Source organism: Strongylocentrotus purpuratus, unplaced genomic scaffold, assembly GCF_000002235.5.
Source record: "Strongylocentrotus purpuratus isolate Spur 01 unplaced genomic scaffold, Spur_5.0 spur5_scaffold_14, whole genome shotgun sequence".
NCBI lineage: Eukaryota > Metazoa > Echinodermata > Echinoidea > Camarodonta > Strongylocentrotidae > Strongylocentrotus > Strongylocentrotus purpuratus.
Window position 1 is genome coordinate 15,669,996 of NW_022145599.1, and position 21,845 is coordinate 15,691,840.

At 37.8% G+C, this 21,845-nt stretch overlaps 1 protein-coding gene across 1 annotated transcript; it reads right to left on the minus strand.

Annotated features, from left to right (window-relative positions):
- Positions 1-13: 13 nt before the first annotated feature.
- On the minus strand, positions 14-20,796 carry LOC105445308 (deleted in malignant brain tumors 1 protein-like). The gene is made up of 13 exons (XM_030985106.1): positions 20,622-20,796; positions 9,640-9,711; positions 9,038-9,169; positions 8,499-8,630; positions 7,960-8,091; positions 5,580-5,711; positions 5,230-5,361; positions 4,657-4,788; positions 3,977-4,090; positions 2,421-2,741; positions 1,600-1,917; positions 756-893; positions 14-66 (listed from the first exon to the last, which is right to left on the minus strand). The coding sequence occupies exons 1-13, from the start codon at positions 20,794-20,796 to the stop codon at positions 14-16; spliced, it is 1,983 nt and encodes a 660-aa protein (XP_030840966.1).
- Between the last annotated feature and the right edge of the window lie 1,049 nt (positions 20,797-21,845).

Consider the following 21,845-nt stretch of genomic DNA (forward strand, 5'->3'; position numbering starts at 1 on the left):
GACCTAGAAGTTTTCAGCTCCAACGCCAGATCACGCGTCCTCCACTGGACCGGCTTTGTGTAGTGACTCGAGAAGAAAAAGAATATGCATATGTAGGGATTTAGAACACACTCGCAATCAGCATTAGAAGGAGAAAAGAAATCGGAAAGATATAAATGATGGTAGTGATTGCGAGTGTATTTGAAGGGACAATGAGTTTTCCCTGTGCCCCATACATATATATATATATATATATATATATATATATATACATTATACAAAATAAAATACCAAATTTTTGACTCATTATTTCAGTGTTCGAAGGGGTAAGGGATTCATTTCACCTCCCCCGATAGATTTTCCACCAAAAAACAATCAATGAAAATGACGTTTTACTTGTTATCATGGGATTGACAAAGGTTGATACAATTGCAGTTCTGAATACTACTTTGTTTTGCAAGAAAAAACAAATAATATAAACCCAGACGTTGTGTGTCCGGACTGTTGATTTTAAACAGGGGTTTGGAGAATTTTAAAAGCAATATTTCATATCGGAGTTATGTTGGACAATATTATGAAGGACAATTATTCGTGGCGGCTAGTGGTTTTTTGTTAATATTTTTCTTTCAATCTGAAGGCAAAGGAGAAGGCTTTATGTTTGATAAGTGTCCAGACAGGCCTACCCCCCCCCCCCATCCCCATCATCCGCCATGTTGTGACCAAATGACACCAAGTTGGCCAAACTCTACGTATAGATGGCAATGGTTTCGACATACCTGTAACGCAGTCTACTCCTTCGTATCCGGAAGGGCATGTACAAATCGGAGCATCATTAGTCATGTCACATTGACCCCCATTGAGACAGATCACAGATCCACACAAATCTCCACCCACTGCGCCATCTACGGGGTTCTCTACAATTCATTCAAGAAAAAAGGGGCGAATAACACAAGAGTTGATATACATTTTCAATATGCACAATTAAAGGAGAATGTATTTACTAGCCACCAGGGGTGGATCTTGTAAAGAGGTGGGGCACAATACCAAAACATCTCTGACGGAAAGAGGTTTATTGCATTTTTAGGTGCATTCAAAGTAGCTTTAACACTTGAGATTGGGGGCATTCGTTTTTATATCTGTGCACTTAAAGCTATTCACGAAGATGGGACTGTAAAAAGGGGACCCAGGCCTGTTACACCCCTTCCATTGCTTATCGTTTTAGGAGGGGTGGGATGAAGAAAACAAGTACGTTTATTTGAGATGTAGGCGTAGTTGTCGGTCAAACCATAGTTAATTTTGAAGGGAAAAAAGAAGTCCAGAAAATGGATGCCATATACACTGAATGCGACGACGATGCTTGTAGAACTTGTAAGGTAATATGGTCAAGCTGCTGTTGCATAGATGCAATTCTACCCTCGGATATGGTGGGGGTTCTGGGATTACGAGAGTGCACCCCTGTTAGATACAACCATGCTCCCACACACGTCCTGAGTGGGGCTTATATCACGACATAATGTTTTCATCCGTTGCATCTTTATAAAAGTCAATGCATATCACAAAGAGGAAATATTATAACTAGATTAAATGTATCACTTCTTAGACTCTTAATCTAACGCTTACCTGCACAGATGACACAAACATCTTCATAGTGTTTACAATTGTGGTTCCTGTAACCCGCATGTCGACAGAAGGCGATATTGGTTTCATTTCCTACGCACTCGACATTGTCCAGGATGATATTCCCCGTCCCTTCTTCAAATTTGTCGGCACTTCTAAAAAAATCGGTAGCTTGTGGATATCCTAAAGATCGGCATACAACGTTGGAGTTTAGAGTGTTCCATAGATCATCACACACGGTACCCCAAGATCCCTGGTAGTACACCTCAACTCTGCCTTCGAATGCACCGTTTCCATTGACCAAACGGATTTCTAAAGGTTCTGTCAACGACATACAAACTTAATTAATACCAAGATAATATCAATGTTAGAAAAGCTACACGCGATATGCCGCACATATCCACACCAGTTGATGATTGCAGCTTGGCGGCTCCAACATTTACCATTAATACCCTGGTTTAGCCCAGCTGCCCTAAGCTACTTAGATCCAATGCTTAGATCATTCAAGGCTTTGCAAGCAATCAATTCTTACTATTTACTACACCTGGTTGAACAGAGGCAGATGGATATTAATACGGTCAAGCTGCAGCTGTTGCATAGATGCAATTCTACCCTCGGATATGGTGGGGGTTCTGTGATTACGAGAGCGCACCCCTGTAAGACACAACCACCATGTTCCATACAAGTCCTGCGTGAGCTAATACCATGATAGAAGGTTTTTATCAGCTGCCTCTTTATAAAAGTCAATGCATATCACAAAGAGGTAATACTATAGTTTTATTTTAGAGTAAATTCATCACTTAAACTCTTAATCTAACGCTTACCTGCACAAATGACACCAACATCTTCATCGTGTCCACAATTATGATTCCCGTAACCCACATGTGGACAGAAGGCGATATTGGTTTCAGTACCTACACACTGGACGTTGTCCAAGATAATATCCCCCGTCCCATTTCCAAAAACGTTGGTGCGTGTAACGTAATCGCCAGCTGCTGTAATATATCCTAAGGATCGGCACACAACGTTGGAGTTTACCGTGTTCCATAGATCATCACACACGGTACCCCAAGATCCCTGGTAGTACACCTCAACTCTGCCTTCGAATGCACCGCTTCCATTGACCAAACGCGTTTCTAAAGGTTCTGTCAACGATATGAAATTGAATAATAAAAGAATATACGTGCATACTGTGCACATATCCTCTCCAGTTCCTGCTTGAGGCGCCTATTATGCTTAAGGCGCCTTACTATTATCAACCTGGATTTAGCCCAGCTGCCCTAAGCCACTCAAAACATTCAGGCAACTCATTCTTATTATTTACTACACCTGGGTGGACAGCCTCACGGGTATATTAATTTCTTGCAACACGACGTTAGGGCATGGAATCAAACAGCAAACCATGTGGTCCACAGTTAGGGGACCTAACCCCCCAAAATGCATAACACCGAATGACCAAGACTGGATTTATCGGTTCTAGGCGTCCAACATCCAACTCCCTAAGCAATGAGAATTTTACTCAGTACAGTGGATGATTATCAGATCTTCAAGGTTCATTTGTTCTCGTCGCCATTAAATGTATATGAATTTTGGGGATTTTCTTTTTCTTCTACCTGCTGTACCTATACACCCACTGCAGCATTACCCTCCGTGTCCACGAGGACATTGACCCTCCACGTTGTCATTGGCCCTGTGGCATTAACTCCCTTTCCTACATACATATTAGAGTTCCACAAGGAAATTCCTCTGTACGGATTGAAGTGGACATGGGAAAATGTTCAAAATATAAATAATAGATAATAGATAATATCAAGCTTGGGTTTTGTTTACCCAGGGAGGCCTCATTAACTTCAATGCTGTTCTTTTTGAGAGCCCTTCAATTACGATTACCCCAGTAATTACCAGGTACCCGTTTACACTTGGGTGAAGAGTGGAAATTTGGGTTAATGTCTTTCCAACGTACGTTTAATAGTGCCGGGTTCGGATTCGAACCCTCAACCATTGGATTGAGAGTCTATTAATGAACCACTATACCAATACACCTCTTAATATGACAATAATTCTGGTTAGAAATTCGCCCGTAAAATACTGTCAATATACTACCGTTGTTTTTATGGTGGTTTTGTTGTTGGTGATGGCAAACTAGAATAGTAAAAAGGTCTGCAAGTTTTAGTTCCCTTATGGTAACCGACGTACCTATACCGCACAATATTGCAATGAATTTGTGACTCTGTTTAGAAATTTGCCCTAAAAGTAATACAATTTAACGATGTTGTTGTTGTTGTCATTGTTGTTATTGTTATCGTCGGCGGCGGAGTTGTTAAAGAGTCAGAATAGTATAAGATCTACAAGTTGAAGTTGCCTATGGCTATCTACTTACCAGTACCGCAGTCTTCTCCTGCGTATCCTTGCGGACACTGGCACTTCACGTTGCCTTCGGTCGTTCCGCATTCACCCCCATTCACGCACATCACTGATCCACACAGAACTCCTTCTGCAGAGGAAGCATAAATAATGCTGCAACGTATTTTAATCCAAACATTGCTAACATAAAAAGCTACAATGGAATCGCGATTTTAAACATGATTTCAAGATTTCGAATATCACGAGACCGTGTCCAACTCAAATAGGGAAAAACTGGATGTTCGAAGTATTCGGTTCATAGAACTTCGGTCGATTGCGCTGTAATTTGATTTTTAAAAAAATACACTGTATTCAAACTCCATGATGATTTGTCGTAACTGAATTTGAACTGTTATACATTTGTCTCAGAACTCAGTAAAATATCCCTTAAAAAATGAACAACGTTATTAAGGGCTTGTATGCTCATTCTCAACAGGAATCCTGCTGTATGATTTCTGAAATGCTTGGTTCCTATAAAGCCCACCCCCTGTCTCACACACACACACAAACACACACACACACACACACATTTATATAAATATATATATATATATATTTATATTTATTTATACAAAATCATGTCAATATCATTATACCTTTATAATGTTACGCCGTGTTCTATATCAAGACACAATTTTCTAAATATGAGTATCTTACCATTGCAAGTTCTTCCATCCATGTCCAACTCATAACCAGCAGTACAGGAACAGTTGAATGTACCTGGTATGTTCGTACAAACTCCATTAGTCGTATCACACGAGCCTGAATGAACATCACACTCATCGACATCTGTATGAAAGGGGAATTGAAAACAATCAAAACAAATTTTAATTGAAAATAATATTGAAGAATATGGTGTATCAAAGAATTCACGCTGTGCAGGTCCAATCATATGCTGTGTTGGACAGTATCAAACTAAGTCATACAATTTAGTGCCGATATCAATTTAAATGGTGGATTGAATAATTTATTTCATGCTGCCAAAATATGAAAGTGTGTGTTATAGGTATCTATGAATATTTCCGGCCTAGATAACCCATTAGGGTAAAAAAATATCCTTTAAAGCAATATTTATGTCAATATCATCATACCTCATAGACCTTGTGAATGCTTTCTAAGATTTATTTTCATGTATTTTCTCTTAATTCCCTTATTTTCTCTTAAATTGCTTTCATAATGTTATGCCGTATTCTATATCAAGACACAATATTCCAAATATGAATATCTTACCATTGCAAGTTCTTCCATCCATGTCTAACACATAACCAGCAGTGCAGGAACAATTGAATGTACCAGGCATGTTTGTACAAACACCATTAGTCGGATCACACGAGTCTAGATGAACACCACACTCATCGACATCTATATGAAAGGGGAATTGAAAACAATTAAAAGAAATTTTAATTGAAAATAATATTGAAGAATATGGTGCTTCAAAGAATGCATGTTGTGCAGGTCCAACAGAATAAGTGATACAATAAAATTAATTAATTAATTCCCTTATTTTCTCTTAAATTGCTTTCATAATGTTATGCCGTATTCTATATCAAGACACAATATTCCAAATATGAATATCTTACCATTGCAAGTTCTTCCATCCATGTCTAACACATAACCAGCAGTGCAGGAACAATTGAATGTACCAGGCATGTTTGTACAAACACCATTAGTCGGATCACACGAGTCTAGATGAACACCACACTCATCGACATCTATATGAAAGGGGAATTGAAAACAATTAAAAGAAATTTTAATTGAAAATAATATTGAAGAATATGGTGCTTCAAAGAATGCATGTTGTGCAGGTCCAACAGAATAAGTGATACAATAAAATAATGACGATATTAATTTAAAAGGTGAATAAGAAGATTCGATTCTTTTAGCCAAAATATTTAAGTGTGTTTAGTTATTTCTGAATATTTGTGGCCTAGATAACCTATTAGGGTTTAGAAATTTCAAAATATCCTTTTTAACAATATTCATGTCATATCATCATTCCTTATAGGCTTGTGAATGCTTTCAAAGATTTTGTTATTCCTGTATTTTCTCTTAAATTACCTTCATAATGTTATGCCGTATTCTATATCAAGACCAAATTTTCTAAATATGGGTATCTTACCATTGCAAGTTCTTCCGTCCATGTCTAACTCATAACCAGCAGTGCAGGAACAACTGAATGAACCAGGCAAGTTCGTACAGACTCCATTAGTCGTATCACACCAGTCTGAATGAACATCACACTCATCGACATCTGTATGGAAGTGGAATTGAAAGGAAAAAATGAACAAAAATAAACTCACACATAGATATTGAGTGAGCCAGATAAAATCATATCTGCATCACGTAATACTTCATTGTGATTTTCCAATACATGTATCTAGGTAATTGAGTAGTCTATTTCACTAACAATGGGTTGATTTTTCGAAAATTATGTGTCATCCTAAACCCTTATCTTGAGCATTCTGGTCTAAATTTCTACTTCAGTTTCTTCTTTCTTTTGTTGGAATCCGAGTAGAAGTATACCCAGCAGGCGGGCATTCTAGTGTAGTAACTTTACATATCAATATCACAATCGTCCATTCCATTGACTAAAACCCTCATATGCATCAGCCTTTTTGTTAAAAGGAGGCCCCATGTAGAAGAGGAGAGCAACATTACTTGCGCGTGAATAACAAACTGCTGTTGCATGATGGAGACACTGGTCCTCTCAATTCATCCTACCTCCTACGAATGTAGATGCGACGGTTACTATGGGAACAGGAACATCACCAGTTGGTAAGGGGTCAACATCGACTGAAAAAAGGATTAGGGTAAACATTCAATAATTGTGGGGTATATTTGCACATATCATCCTACTATGTTGATATCGAATTTCGTTACTTGTATCTTATAACTTCTCTCTCCTTTTGTGGAATTTGTAGATATCTACCCAAGTTGCTCTTCTTTCACAGATTTGATATGAAATATGTGATTTATTCAATGTTGATTAAACTAGAGATGGAATATAGATTATAATGTTCAATTTAATAATGTTGATATTTAGCCAAATTAAGTGGAGCGAGAGAAAAATTACTACAATTACAATGCGTCCCGTTATTTTCTTATCATCAACAACATTATAACCAATCAGTCTACTCCCCCCCCCCCCCTCCCCTCACAAAAATTCTAGGAAGGGGGCATTCGGGTGAGTAGGTTTTTAGAACATATCTTAGCGTGACGTTAGACATGTCAACTATCAGGAATAATGAAATTACGCTACATCGATAATTGTTCGACAACTAACCCCGGACTATTCTTGGTATCCTAGGAAATCTATCCTGGACATTTGTCCCCCCCCCCTCCTCCCTGACAACTACCATCTATAAAAGCATCCCTTGGATAAATAATCCAACAAATTATCTCTTGTTTAAGACTGAGGTTAGCAAGGGGTTTATGTGTCTAGGGGATACTGTCTTGTCCGAGTATAAAAGCGCTCGACAGATGACCGGGGGTAACTGGCCTGAGGTACTTGTCCGCTGATCCATGTCTGAGGGGTAGATCTTTGGGTTTTAGTTTCGGGGGTAGATGTTGAGTCACACATTGAAACAGGTGAATTTTGTCTAACAAATTTCAGGTTCTAAACATCTTTAGCATATAGGTTTAGATTAGTACTTTGCTCAGAAAAAGACAGTGTTCGCCGTAGTTCCACTTTTCCGTATTCGACTTGCACCTCGGTCACAAATCCAAGTAGCGGACTCCAAACTGATTCCAAACAGACCAATTTAGCACAATGTAATATTTTGTTCGGTCAGTTGTCGCGGTGTCGGTTTGACTGAGAAATACATATCCATTACCTTTATCACACAAACGACTCCGAAAGCCTTGGTGACAGTTAATTCCCTTATTTTCTCTTAAATTGCTTTCATAATGTTATGCCGTATTCTATATCAAGACACAATAATCTAAATATGAATATCTTACCATTGCAAGTTCTTCCATCCATGTCTAACACATAACCAGCAGTGCAGGAACAATTGAATGTACCAGGCATGTTTGTACAAACACCATTAGTCGGATCACACGAGTCTAGATGAAAACCACACTCATCGACATCTATATGAAAGGGGAATTGAAAACATTTAAAAGAAATTTTAATTGAAAATAATATTGAAGAATATGGTGCATCAAAGAATGCATGTTGTGCAGGTCCAACAGAATAAGTGATACAATAAAATAATGACGATATTAATTTAAAAGGTGAATTTGAAGATTCGGTTCTTTTAGCCAAAATATTTAAGTGTGTTTAGTTATCTCTGAATATTTGTGGCCTAGATAACCTATTAGGGTTTTAAAATTTCAAAATATCCTTTTTAACAATATTCATGTCATACCATCATACCTTATAGGCTTGTGAATGCTTTCTAAGATTTCGTTATTCCTGTATTTTCTCTTAAATTACCTTTAAAATGTTATGCCGTATTCTATATCGAGACACAATAATCTAAATATGAATATCTTACCATTGCAAGTTCTTCCATCCATGTCTAACACATAACCAGCAGTGCAGGAACAATTGAATGTACCAGGCATGTTTGTACAAACACCATTAGTCGGATCACACGAGTCTAGATGAACACCACACTCATCGACATCTATATGAAAGGGAAATTGAAAACAATTAAAAGAAATTTTAATTGAAAATAATATTGAATAATATGGTGCATCAAAGAATGCATGTTGTGCAGGTCCAACAAAATAAGTGATATAATAAAATAGTGACGATATCAATTTAAAAGGTGAATAAGAAGATTCGGTTCTTTTAGCCAAAATATTTAAGTGTGTTTAGTTATCTCTGAATATTTGTGGCCTAGATAACCTATTAGGGTTTAGAAATTTCAAAGTATCCTTTTAAACAATATTCATGTCATATCATCATACCTTATAGGCTTGTGAATGCTTTCAAAGATTTTGTTATTCCTGTATTTTCTCTTAAATTACCTTCATAATGTTATGCCGTATTCTATATCAAGACCAAATTTTCTAAATATGGGTATCTTACCATTGCAAGTTCTTCCGTCCATGTCTAACTCATAACCAGCAGTACAGGAACAACTGAATGAACCAGGCAAGTTCGTACAGACTCCATTAGTCGTATCACACCAGTCTGAATGAACATCACACTCATCGACATCTGTATGGAAGTGGAATTGAAAGGAAAAAATGAACAAAAATAAACACACACATAGATATTGAGTGAGCCAGATAAAATCATATCTGCATCACGTAATACTTCATTGTGATTTTCCAATACATGTATCTAGGTAATTGAGTAGTCTATTTCACTAAGAATGGGTTGATTTTTCGATAAATTATGTGTCATCCTAAACCCTTAACTTGAGCATTCTGGTCTAAATTTCTACTTCAGTTTTTTCTTTCTTCTGTTGGAATCCGAGTAGAAGTATACCCAGGCGGGCATATTCTAGTGTAGTAACTTTACATATCAATATCACAATCGTCCATTCCACTGACTAAAACCCTCATATGCATCAGCCTTTTTGTTAAAAGGAGGCCCCATGTAGAAGAGGAGAGCAACATTACTTGCGCGTGAATAACAAACTGCAGTTGCATGATGGAGACACTGGTCCTCTCAATTCATCCTACCTCCTACGGATGTAGATGCGACGGTTACTATGGGAACAGGAACATCACCAGTTGGTAAGGGGTCAACATCGACTGAAAAAAGGATTAGGGTAAACATTCAATTGTGGGGTATATATGCACATATCATCCTACTATGTTGATATCGAATTTCGTTACTTGTATCTTATAACTTCTCTCTCCTTTTGTGGAATTTGTAGATATCTACCCAAGTTGCTCTTCTTCCACAGATTTGATATGAAATATGTGATTTATTCAATGTTGATTAAACTAGAGATGGAATATAGATTATGATGTTCAATTTAATAATGTTGATATTTAGCCAAATTAAGTGGAGCGAGAGAAAAAATACTACAATTACAATGCGTCCCGTTATCTTCTTATCAACAACATTATAACCAGTCAGTCCACTACCCCCCCCCCCCCCCCCTCCCCTCACAAAAACCCTCAATTCTAGGAAGGGGGCATTCGAGTGAGTAGGTTTTTAGAACATATCTTAGCGTGACGTTAGACATGTCAACTATCAGGAATAAAGAAATTACGCTACATCGATAATTATTAGACAACTAACCCCGGACTATTCTTGGTATCCTAGGAAAACTATCCTGGACATTTGTCCCCCCCCCCCCCCCCTCCTCCCTGACAACTACCATCTATAAAAGCATCCCTTGGATAAATAATCCAACAAATTATCTCTTCTTTAAGACTGATGTTAGCAAGGGGGTTATGTGTTTAGGGGATACTGTCTTGTCCGAGTATAAAAGCGCCCTAGTAGACAGATGACCGGGGGTAACTGGCCTGAGGTACTTGTCCGCTGATCCATGTCTGAGGGGTAGATCTTTGGGTTTTAGTTTCGGGGGTAGATGCTGAGTCACACATTGAAACAGGTGAATTTTGTCTGACAAATTTCAGGTTCTAAACATCTTTAGCATATAGGTTTAGATTAGTACTTTGCTCAGAAAAAGACAATGTTCGCCGTAGTTCCACTTTTCCGTATTCGACCTATACCTCGGTCACAAAGCCAAGTAGCGGACTCCAAACTGATTCCAAACAGACCAATTTAGCACAATGTAATATTTTGTTCGGTCAGTTGTCGCGGTGTCGGTTTGACTGAGAAATACATATCCATTACCTTTATCACACAAACGACTCCGAAAGCCTTGGTGACAGTGGCATCTGAACGACTTCTTAGTCTCCTCACACCATCCATTCTGACAAGGGTTGCTAGAACAGTCTGTAGGTTAACAATAAGACATTTCTATTGGAGTACTCGGTTAGAAACACTGGTTGAAGTCCCTCCCGAAAGGTACCATCGGAACACTTTTAAAATTGAATGTGAGGATTTAGTTCTTACAAGTTGCACCGTTGTGGACATGTAGTCATGGATCTTAATCATAGAAATCTGAACATATGTTGTAACGGGGAATTCGACACGTTCAATCTCCCCAACGCCCCTCTCCCCACTCCGATACACCCGCCCTTCTTGGTCTTGAAAAAATTGTTGATCTATTAATATTTAGGGGTAGGGTAGGTGTAGGGAATTGGAGACCCTTAAGCACATTTGCATAATATACATAAACATGAAAAATGTTACACATACAGAGAGTGTTGTATTCTCTTCAGTAACTTCTTCTCTTTATTTGGTAACAAATTGTGGTCATGATGTAAATAATAATAATAATAATAATAGTGGGTTCTTGTATAGCGCTCATGTCAGTCAGATTTGACCCTCCTGGCGCTCCCGATTATTACCCTGGCTTTAGCACGGCTGCCATACGGCGCTCTAGCATTTCAAGGAATAAATTCCTACCAGGTAGGAATGATTAATAAGATAACAATGATTAATGACGCCATCACCGAAGGTCTCTCATTACCTACATGCAAGGGTATCGATTTGTATCCGTGGTAGGGGGGATGATAGGTGCCAACAAATGTTCGGCAATGGATCAAAGCAACAAAGAGGTAGAAGCGTATGGCAGGTTGCCCCCTACCTTCCAAGTAATTAACTTTTTCAAGTCACCCTCAATAAAGATAACATTTCAGAGAATAAAATCGTGGTAATAAAATTAATAACATGCTAAATGTTGGTCTGTTTATTTATTTGCGAGCGAGCGAAGCGACCGAGGAAAATTTTTAAGATTTGTGAGGTCGCAGTGCGAAAAATACAAAGACTAATTGTCAGAGGTGAAAAATAGGGCACTTCTTACACCCTCAAAAAGAGGCACTCACCAGGGGAAAAGGTCAGTCATGGGAATAGGGAATGCCGGGCATTTGTCGACGGAAAATGGACTCCCATAGGGGCATTTATAAAAGATGAAAAAGGGCATTTATGAAAAGGTGATAGGTCCCTTATTAGAAACGAAAATGGGCACGTATCATTGTTAAAAGGAAAATTATGAAAAGAGGCACTTATCGCACCTGAAAAGGGGCAATGACCAAATATCAAAAAAGGGCATTTATGTGAATGAAAAAGGGGCACTTATAAGAAAGGAAAATGTTCACTAGTTGAAAGAAAATGATTTTAAAGGGGCATTTATAGAAGGTGAAGGGGGCACTTATCTGTAGTGAAAAAGAGTAACTTCTCGTACCTGAAAAGGGTCATTTACCAGAGAAAGGGTACTTATGAGAATGGAAAATGGACACTTATTGCAAAGAAAAATGGGAACTTGTCGAAGGAAAAGGGGCGCACTACCAAATAAAAGGGCACTTATCAGAGTTTAAAAGTTGAAGGGGCACTTTTACTAATTAATAGGGGCATTTGTCAAAGTAAAAGGGCACTATTCTTATGTAAAAAGGGGGACTTTTCCTGTTTAAAAGGGGGTAAGTGCCGGGTGCGTGAAAAATTGGAGGGGGGCACTGTGCCCTCTCTGCCCCCGGGAGGGCCGCCTCTGGTCTGTTACTTAAAAACATAATATAAAACTTACGTTCCAACTACCAAACAACAAAATTCCATTATCTCCTTCTTCGCCCAGATATACTTATCACACCATAATTATACGCTCTAAAATATAAGCACAATATTCCCCTAAGGCCCTGACCAGAGCACTATTTTTTTTCTTCAAAAACTACAACCAGTCTTAGAAGGTGCATTATTATTGGAAGGGTGTTATAAATAAAACTTCAAACTTAATAACATTCTAACCTTAAAAAAACACCCTAATTATCTTATGCCTGTTACGTTTGAATACAATACATAGGCCTACATCAGCTTTTCAATAAAACAAAAATAAGTTGTGACATAATAATCTTTCTCCTAAATATCGAACTGGAGTATTCTCTTGTATTGCTTGTTTATGTACATACAGAGAGCTTATTTTCAAGAGGCACTAGATCCATGTGTGTAATTTAAGAAAGATCTATTTGTTTACCCGATTTTGTTCAGGTGTCCATGGAAAATTGTTATTAAAAGATGCATGTGTTCATAATTTCTCTCGTAATTTAGCTTTATAATTTTGTTCAAGGTAAATAGAGGAAAACGTTTATCATTATCTCTATTTGCTATCAAAAGATTTTGCTCCTTTCGGAAAATAGCTCTTCAAATGTTTTACATGTAGACATATAAATAAACAAAGAAATGGATGAAATCATAAAAACAAAATAGATACTGAGTATGGATCAGGGAACAAACTGGAAGTTACGTGTCCTACATGCTGCCATTTGGACAAAACAGTCTTTCTCTTCAATGATACAATATTTTATTACTTTACTTGCATTATGAAAAAATAACGCATCATCAACCCCACTTAGCTTTAAAATCACTTCAGATTCAACTGGCCACAAGTCATGGGATATTCTTGCCCAGATGCTTTCCTTTACCTTTAAGAGTTCTTTACATTGAGGAATTTGTTGAATTTTTTTTTCTTGGCAATAATGCACAAATTAAAAGAGTTAAACAAATACACGACAGTAACTTTTAGCGCGTTTTGAAAAATATTTTAGGAAATATCAGGAAATAAAATGAGTGAAAAAACAAACAAATAAAGATACAATGACGTGAATTTTAAAAAGGATGAACGGAAACAACATAACAACTAGTGAACTATCTTACAAATCATAGCAAAATGTGTATATTGATGGTCATCTTGCGAGTAATAACCATTAACTACTCTCATCGTGCTCTCATCATTAATTGTTCTCTTCATTTTTTGTTTTTAATGTGAATTATTGGGGGGATGATTGTACAAGCCATCCCCCCACCTGAAATATTGGGGGGATATATCCCCCCCTCCCCCCTCCCCCCTCCCCCCCTCCCCCATCCCCCCCCCCCCGGGATCGACACCCATGCCTACATGTGTAGGTAATAAGGGACAGTTACTAATCAAGACATTTTAAATACAATTTGAATGAAAGTGGGATTATTATAGTTAGTTCAAACACTTTTGAAAGAGATACATGAGTAGTTATAGCAGTGAGTTCCGGGACGACCATAGGTTTTGTACACGAATTTTTTTGTACTTATACTATTTCTAGTTGACTCGTGTACATTAACTTTGACATAGTCTATTTTCGAGAAAAAACGGACTTATAACACGCGTGTCTATGGGGTTTTGACGAAGTCTTGACTTTTTGAATTTAATTAGGGATTTGTCTCGAAAAAACTGACTTATAACACGCGTGTCAATGTAATTGTGACTTTATGAATTTTACTTAGTGATTTTCTCTGTTGGACTTAGATTTTTTTTCAAGCTAAAAGTGAATTATAACACGTGTTTCTATGTGAATTTTGATACTTTGAATTTTACTTAAAGATTTTTAGGAATTATTGACCTTTTGAATAGTGCATGATAGAAATTTTCTTTTTTGGAACTGACTTTTAACATGTGTGTCTATGGAATTTTGACTTTTTGACTTTCTTTCTACCGGTATACTTTGTGTTTGACTTTCTAAGGAACGTTTACAAAGCCGTTGTAGGTTGTATCAATTGTTGTTCTATTGTATCAATTGTTGTTCTATTGTATCAATATCTATTGTTCGATCAACTAAATAAAGGAATGTGTATTTACCCATACTGTGATCCTCGCATGGCAACACGGGGAAGCGTATTGTAGCCTATATGTGTAAAGGGTATTGATTTTGTATACCGGTGGGTGTCTTTTGTATTTGAATTACGTTTCAGCAATAGTACCGTTGTTTCTTATTGATCGTGCATTGACTTTATGAACTTCTCAATAGCCTTTCGACAAACGAAGCTCGTTTTACTCCGCCCTGTTCATACCGTCCAGTTCTTTGGACTTTCACACAACACTTTGATAATTATAGTTCAGGGCTATGTTTGGACTCTCTCAAAACATCATCAAAACAGATTTGAATACAAAGATAAGAACCATAAATCCGTAGTTTAGCGCCGTAACATACCGTAACGCCGCATTTGACGGATCATTCATATCTATGCTTTATCACCAACTTTTCTAGAACACCCACTCTCTTTTAGAGGTCTAACACTCTAATATCAACTCCGTAACTCTATTTCATACTTTCACCATCTCGACTCTATTTCATACTTTCACCGTCTCAACTCTATTTCATACTTTCACCATCTCGACTCTATTGCATACTTTCATCATCTCGACTCTATTTCATACTTTCACCATCTCGACTCTATTTCATACTTTCACCATCTCGACTCTATTTCATACTTTCATCATCTCGACTCTGTTTCATACTTTCACCATCTCGACTCTATTTCATACTTTCACCATCTCGACTCTATTTCATACTTTCACCATCTCGACTCTATTTCATACTTTCACCATCTCGACTCTATTTCATACTTTCACCATCTCGACTCTATTTCATACTTTCACCATCTCGACTCTATTTCATACTTTCACCATCTCGACTCTATTGCATACTTTCACCATCTCGACTCTATATCATACTTTCACCGTCTCGACTCTATTTCATACTTTCACCGTCTCGACTCTATTGCATACTTTCATCATCTCGACTCTATTTCATACTTTCACCATCTCGACTCTATTTCATACTTTCATCATCTCGACTCTGTTTCATACTTTCACCATCTCGACTCTATTTCATACTTTCACCATCTCGACTCTATTTCATACTTTCACCATCTCGACTCTATTCATACTTTCATCATCTCGACTCTATTTCATACTTTCACCATCTCGACTCTATTTCATACTTTCACCATCTCGACTCTATTTTATACTTTCATCATCTCGACTCTGTTTCATACTTTCACCATCTCGACTCTATATAATACTTTCACCATCTCGACTCTATTTCATACTTTCATCATCTCGACTCTATTCATTCTGGACATACGGTCTCGCATATATCTCCGATGGTATGGATGAAGAAGAAGTAGCTAAAGAAAAGGCTCACGTGAAAGTTCTATGGGCTGTCAAACGCAGCTTTTTCGATCTTTACTCCAACTTCTTGCAGCACAACGTGTACCTTGGAAGCGCTGACATCAATCATGAAATTATGTCTGATCTCACGGAAAAAGTAGAAAATGGCATGAATCTTCTGAAAGCCGTAAAAGAGTCTTATCGAGACATGGTGCACAATTCGAGGGGTTATTCCAGTATCAGGATGAGAATGACGATGATAGTGAAGAAGAGACGGAGACGGAGGGTGCAGATGGAAGCGACAACTAAGGCTTGACATCACCCTGACAAAGAACACTTCGTAGACAACCCTAATAATAGATGAAAATTTTACTCTATTTCAACATGTTGTACATCAATCGACCTTTCTGAGAAAAAAAACACTTTCTATTGTGTTTTATGTTTTAAAGATATTTATTTATAAACACTAATTGTTTGTTGTACAATTGTGTTAACAGTTTTTACATATTTACGATGAAGTAATACAATAATGTGACTTGGGTTCTATTAATTTTCTCTAGTTAAAAATGTTTTGTATATTTGATCTCTGTTCCCTGGTTACATGACTAACTTACAATTCTTATCTTTGTATTCAAATCTGTTTTGCATAAAGTTGTCCACATTGAAACGGAAACAAATAAAGTAAAATAAAGTAAAATATCCGTACTACATATTGTTTTATTTCATGGATGTGTGTATTCTACGTCACAATAGTCGTACAACATACACCGTATGTCCAGAATGAATAGAGCCGAGATGATGAAATTATGAAATAGAGTCGAGATGGGGAAAGTATGAAATAGAGCCGAGATGATGAAAGTATGAAATAGAGTCGAGATGGTGAAAGTATGCAATAGAGTCGAGATGGTGAAAGTATGAAATAGAGTCGAGATGGTGAAAGTATGAAATAGAGTCGAGATGATGAAAGTATGAAATAGAGTCGAGATGGTGAAAGTATGAAATAGAGTCGAGATGGTGAAAGTATGATATAGAGTCGAGATGGTGAAAGTATGAAATAGAGTCGAGATGGTGAAAGTATGAAATAGAGTCGAGATGGTGAAAGTATGAAATAGAGTCGAGATGGTGAAAGTATGAAATAGAGTCGAGATGGTGAAAGTATGATATAGAGTTGAGATGGTGAAAGTATGCAATAGAGTCGAGATGGTGAAAGTATGAAATAGAGTCGAGATGGTGAAAGTATGAAATAGAGTTACGGAGTTGATACTAGAGTGTTAGACCTCTAAAAGAGAGTGGGTGCTCTAGAAAAGTTGGTGATAAAGCATAGATATGAATGATCCGTCAAATGCGGCGTTACGGTATGTTACGGCGCTAAACTACGGATTTATGGTGTGTATGTTTACTGTACAATTATGTTAACTTTTTTTAATTAAAATAAAACATATTTACGATTAAATAATACATTAATGTGACTTGGGTTCTATTTCTCTAGTTAAAAATGTTTTGTATATTTTATCTCTCTTCCCTAGTTACATGACTAAATTACAATTCTTATCTTTGTATTCAAATCTGTTTTGATGATGTTTTAAGAGAGTCCAAACATAGCCCTGAACTATAATTATCAAAGTGTTGTGTGAAAGTCCAAAGAACTGGACGGTATGAACAGGGCGGAGTAAAACGAGCTTCGTTTGTCGAAAGGCTATTGAGAGGTTCATAAAGTCAATGCACGATCAATAAGAAACAACGGTACTATTGCTGAAACGTAATTCAAATACAAAAGACATCCACCGGTATACAAAATCAATACCCTTTACACATATATAGGCTACAATACGCTTCCCCGTGTTGCCATGCGAGGATCACAGTATGGGTAAATACACATTCCTTTATTTATTTGATCGAACAGTAGATATTGATCCAACCTACAACGGCTTTGTAAACGTTCCTTAGAAAGTCAAACACAAAGTATACTGGTAGAAAGAAAGTCAAAAAGTCAAAATTCCATAGACACACATGTTAAAAGTCAGTTCCAAAAAAGAAAATTCCTATCATGCACTATTCAAAAGGTCAATAATTCCTATAAATCTTTAAGTAAAATTCAAAGTATCAAAATTCACATAGAAACACGTGTTATAATTCACTTTTTGCTTGAAAAAAAATCTAAGTCCAACAGAGAAAATCACTAAGTAAAATTCATAAAGTCACAATCACATTGACATGTGTGTTATAAGTCAGTTTTTTTCGAAAAAATTTACAAGTCCAAAATGACAAATCCCAAATTAAATTCAAAAAGTCAAGACTTCGTCAAAACCCCATAGACACGCGTGTTATAAGTCCGTTTTTTCTCGAAAATAGACTATGTCAAAGTTAATGTACACGAGTCAATTAGAAATAGTATAAGTACGAAAAAATTCGTGTACAAAACCTATGGCCGTCCCGGAACTCACTGCTATAACTACTTACATGCAGCCAATGAACTTACTATAACGATTTTAAAACAATGTGGCCCAAAATATTTCTGTTGTTTTTTTGTTTAGAGTAATAAAGGTGCTTTAAATTATGTTGATCAAACTCACAGCATAGAAACAACTTCTTAAAGATAAATGTGAGTTCTGGTAATGCGATTTCATTGTGAAAGAAAAGGTGTGGAATTGATCAGAGAAAGTTGATCATGTAGCATGTAAGTATTGGTGTGCACTGCAAGGTTCTGGAGTCATCAAAATCATAATAAATTTGGCCCAGTCTCGGTAAAGTAACAAGCACTGAACACAGAAAGATGTATATGGGACTACACAACAGGTGTCAGGGGCTACGTATACCTACCTTGATTTCCTTATCTTTCTATGCTAATTACTCATCCAGTATACATTTTCTTCCAAAATTGTTTGGCACATGACATTTATTTGTAATCTTGAACTTTCAGTGTAAGTTTCTTTTGATTCTGTGAGAATTCATTTTCTTTTTTTTTAACCAGAACTCGAGTTTATCTTTAAAATAAAATGCATTCAAATTAGAATGGTGACACCGTACAACCAAATATGTTTCATAATAGTGCCTTTCAACATGAAATGAACAACTGGGGGAAAGTAGGCCCCCATCTTGGACCTGGTGTCCCCCATTGTCTACACACATTTCTGATCAGACACCATTCATAATGTGGATTGCAACACCCATTCACAACACACAATGGCCATAAGTTTTCTGTGATGGTTGGCACACTTCATAAACTTCCTTTTTAAACTACTTTTTAAGAGCCACCCCTAAATATCTGCATACACCACAACATTCAGTGAAAATTGTTTTTATATTACAGCAAAATGTTACGATCAAAATTGCTTATCTTGGTCAATTTTGCCAATTTTCTCGGAGAAAGAACGCATTGTAGTCTTTGAAATGAATTGAATATATGCAGTAGTGTGGTTAAAGGCCACATATGGCGCTATAGCAATATTGTAGTGCAGCGGCTTAGCAAGAAAATTGTGCACTTTTTGATAAAAGCATGAAACTTCTAGCATAGTAAGCTTTCACCATAAGATTTGATTTCAGATGTGGAGGGAAATGAGATTTGACCTCTGATGACCCTGAGAGGTCAAATTCAAAATGGCCGCCAGTCCGCATGGTCTAATGTACAAACACGCTTAGTTTTTGAACCATTAGTCCAGAAACACATTCAAGGTATCATTTCCAACTAAATTGGGGATGCCAATTCATTTAGTAATACTTTTGAGATCGCCAGAATTCAGGGTTTTGCATTAAGGTCAAGGTCAAGGTCAAAATTGAGTTTTGAATGTTTACAACAACAACAAAATCCCATTTATTTGTCATTTGTTTACCCCTATGATCTCAATTTTGTTTAAGAGTGGTTCCCCTGCAGACCATTAGATTCATTTTCAGATGTGGAGGGAAGTCAGATTTGAAATCAGGGATTTGCAATAAGGTCAAGGTCAAGGTCAAATTAGGCCCAAAAAGTGATTTTTTGTTTTTGTTTTTTTTTGTTTTTTTTTTGTTGTTGTTTAAACTTTGCCTCTATTTTGACAATAAAGGAGTCATTTTTTCCAAAAAATGAATAAAAAGGACACATGTACCACCACTTTGACTACCCAGGGCAAAATTTCGTAGAGCTGCTTAACGGCCAATTATGTGCTTACGTACGAGTTACTACTTCATAGCGCTGCTAACCGTATAAGCACACGAAAATGCATAATATAAACCTAACGGTGCTTACTGCAGGAAAATGAATTTTTTAGCAATGCAAATCCATTGTGAACGCGCAAGGTGGACACCTTGTTTTCTCGATAACATGTGAGACCTATATGCTAACCTGCTTGAGCAAATTTGTCTGCTACAGTTGGCACAAAAATTAGCTTACCGGTAAGCAGCTTTATGAACCTGGGCCCAGAAGAAAAAAAAAAGCTATTCCAAATACGAACCTGCTCATTACCACAGCTATAGTTATCCACATAAATTTAGCACTGCATGTCCACAAAATCAAAATATAACAGTCTCCAGAACAAGAGCCCAGTGCAGTGCACTTGAGTGCAGCTTTGGCACATTTGCAACGTCCAGTGCACCCTTTCTTGCAGCGACAGTGTATCAATTCATGGCACGATTTTGATGCCTCCGGGAGAGTGGTCCAAAGAGGCTGCCACCCAGTTGTTTCATTTGTCCAGCCCCAGTCAGATGGCTCTGGCATCTCTGGATTCTTGGTCAATGTCTGGTTCCAACAGATGGCCTGGTAGCAAGTGCGCTTGATGTGCTGCTTAAGTGCTGCCTGGGTTGGATGAAAGTTCTCAAGGTTTCTAGATTTCTGTGCGAAGAGCTGTTTCCTGGCATCATTCACTTCCATGCTCTCACTGGTTCGGTCGTACATCAGCACTACAAATAGCTCTAGCAGTAACATTGATCCTTCACTGACCTCACTTGGCATGCACAGGAGTTCACTTAAAGCATCATTCACCTCTGGGAAAGACTTCCACGTTTCCCAGACAGTCTTCTTTCCTCTGCCAGCGAATGCCAAGGTTATGTCAAAACAGGAGGCACAGATCGCAGCACTTAAGAGTGATTGTGGTCTATTTTCGAGGCTGTACATCTCGTGTCAGACACGGGATGGAGACATGGACAATATCTTCTCCCATGAAAACCAGGCAGCCCCGCCAGCTCTGGCAACTGGAGTAAAAATGTGGTTTGGAGTTAAAGCAGATCTACTTTGCTGCCTGGAATCAAATCTGCTCGAAAACAATAGTGCACCTGTGGCCCAAGCAATAATTCTTGATGGTGCAGCTGTGGTTCAAATACTCAATCCTGGAACATCAAGAACATTTCAAGAGTATGGAGAAAGAGTGTTTGTCCCATACATCTTTGCTCAAATAGAGAAAAGCATCCGCATTGACCTTGTCTGGGATGTATACTTACCTGCTGGCCTGAAAGCCTCAACAAGACAGAAAAGGGAAAGGGCACCAGGAAAAGGGTGGCTCATTCTACTGTGCTGCCAAAAAAACTGGAAGGACTTCCTCCGAGTCGATGAGAGCAAAACTGAATTATTTGCTTTCCTGTCACGCGAAGCCGTTAATCTTCCTCTACCACAGGACAAGGAACTATACGCAACAGATGGAAGTGGAGTACTCTGTTTTCCTGCTGAGTCACACTTGGCAGGCCTTGCCCCATGCTCGCACGAGGAGGCTGACACTCGTCTACTTTTGCATGTGGCAGATGCTGTGCAAAAAGGGTGCAAAAAGGTAACCATACGTACCGTTGATACTGATGTGGTTGTACTTGCCGTGGCTGCATTCAGCAAGGCAGCTCCTGATGAGCTGTGGATCGCTTTCGGTGTCAGATCAAGCTTTCGGTACATAGCTGTTCACGAAATGGTTGCCACCATGACTCCGACACAGTGTA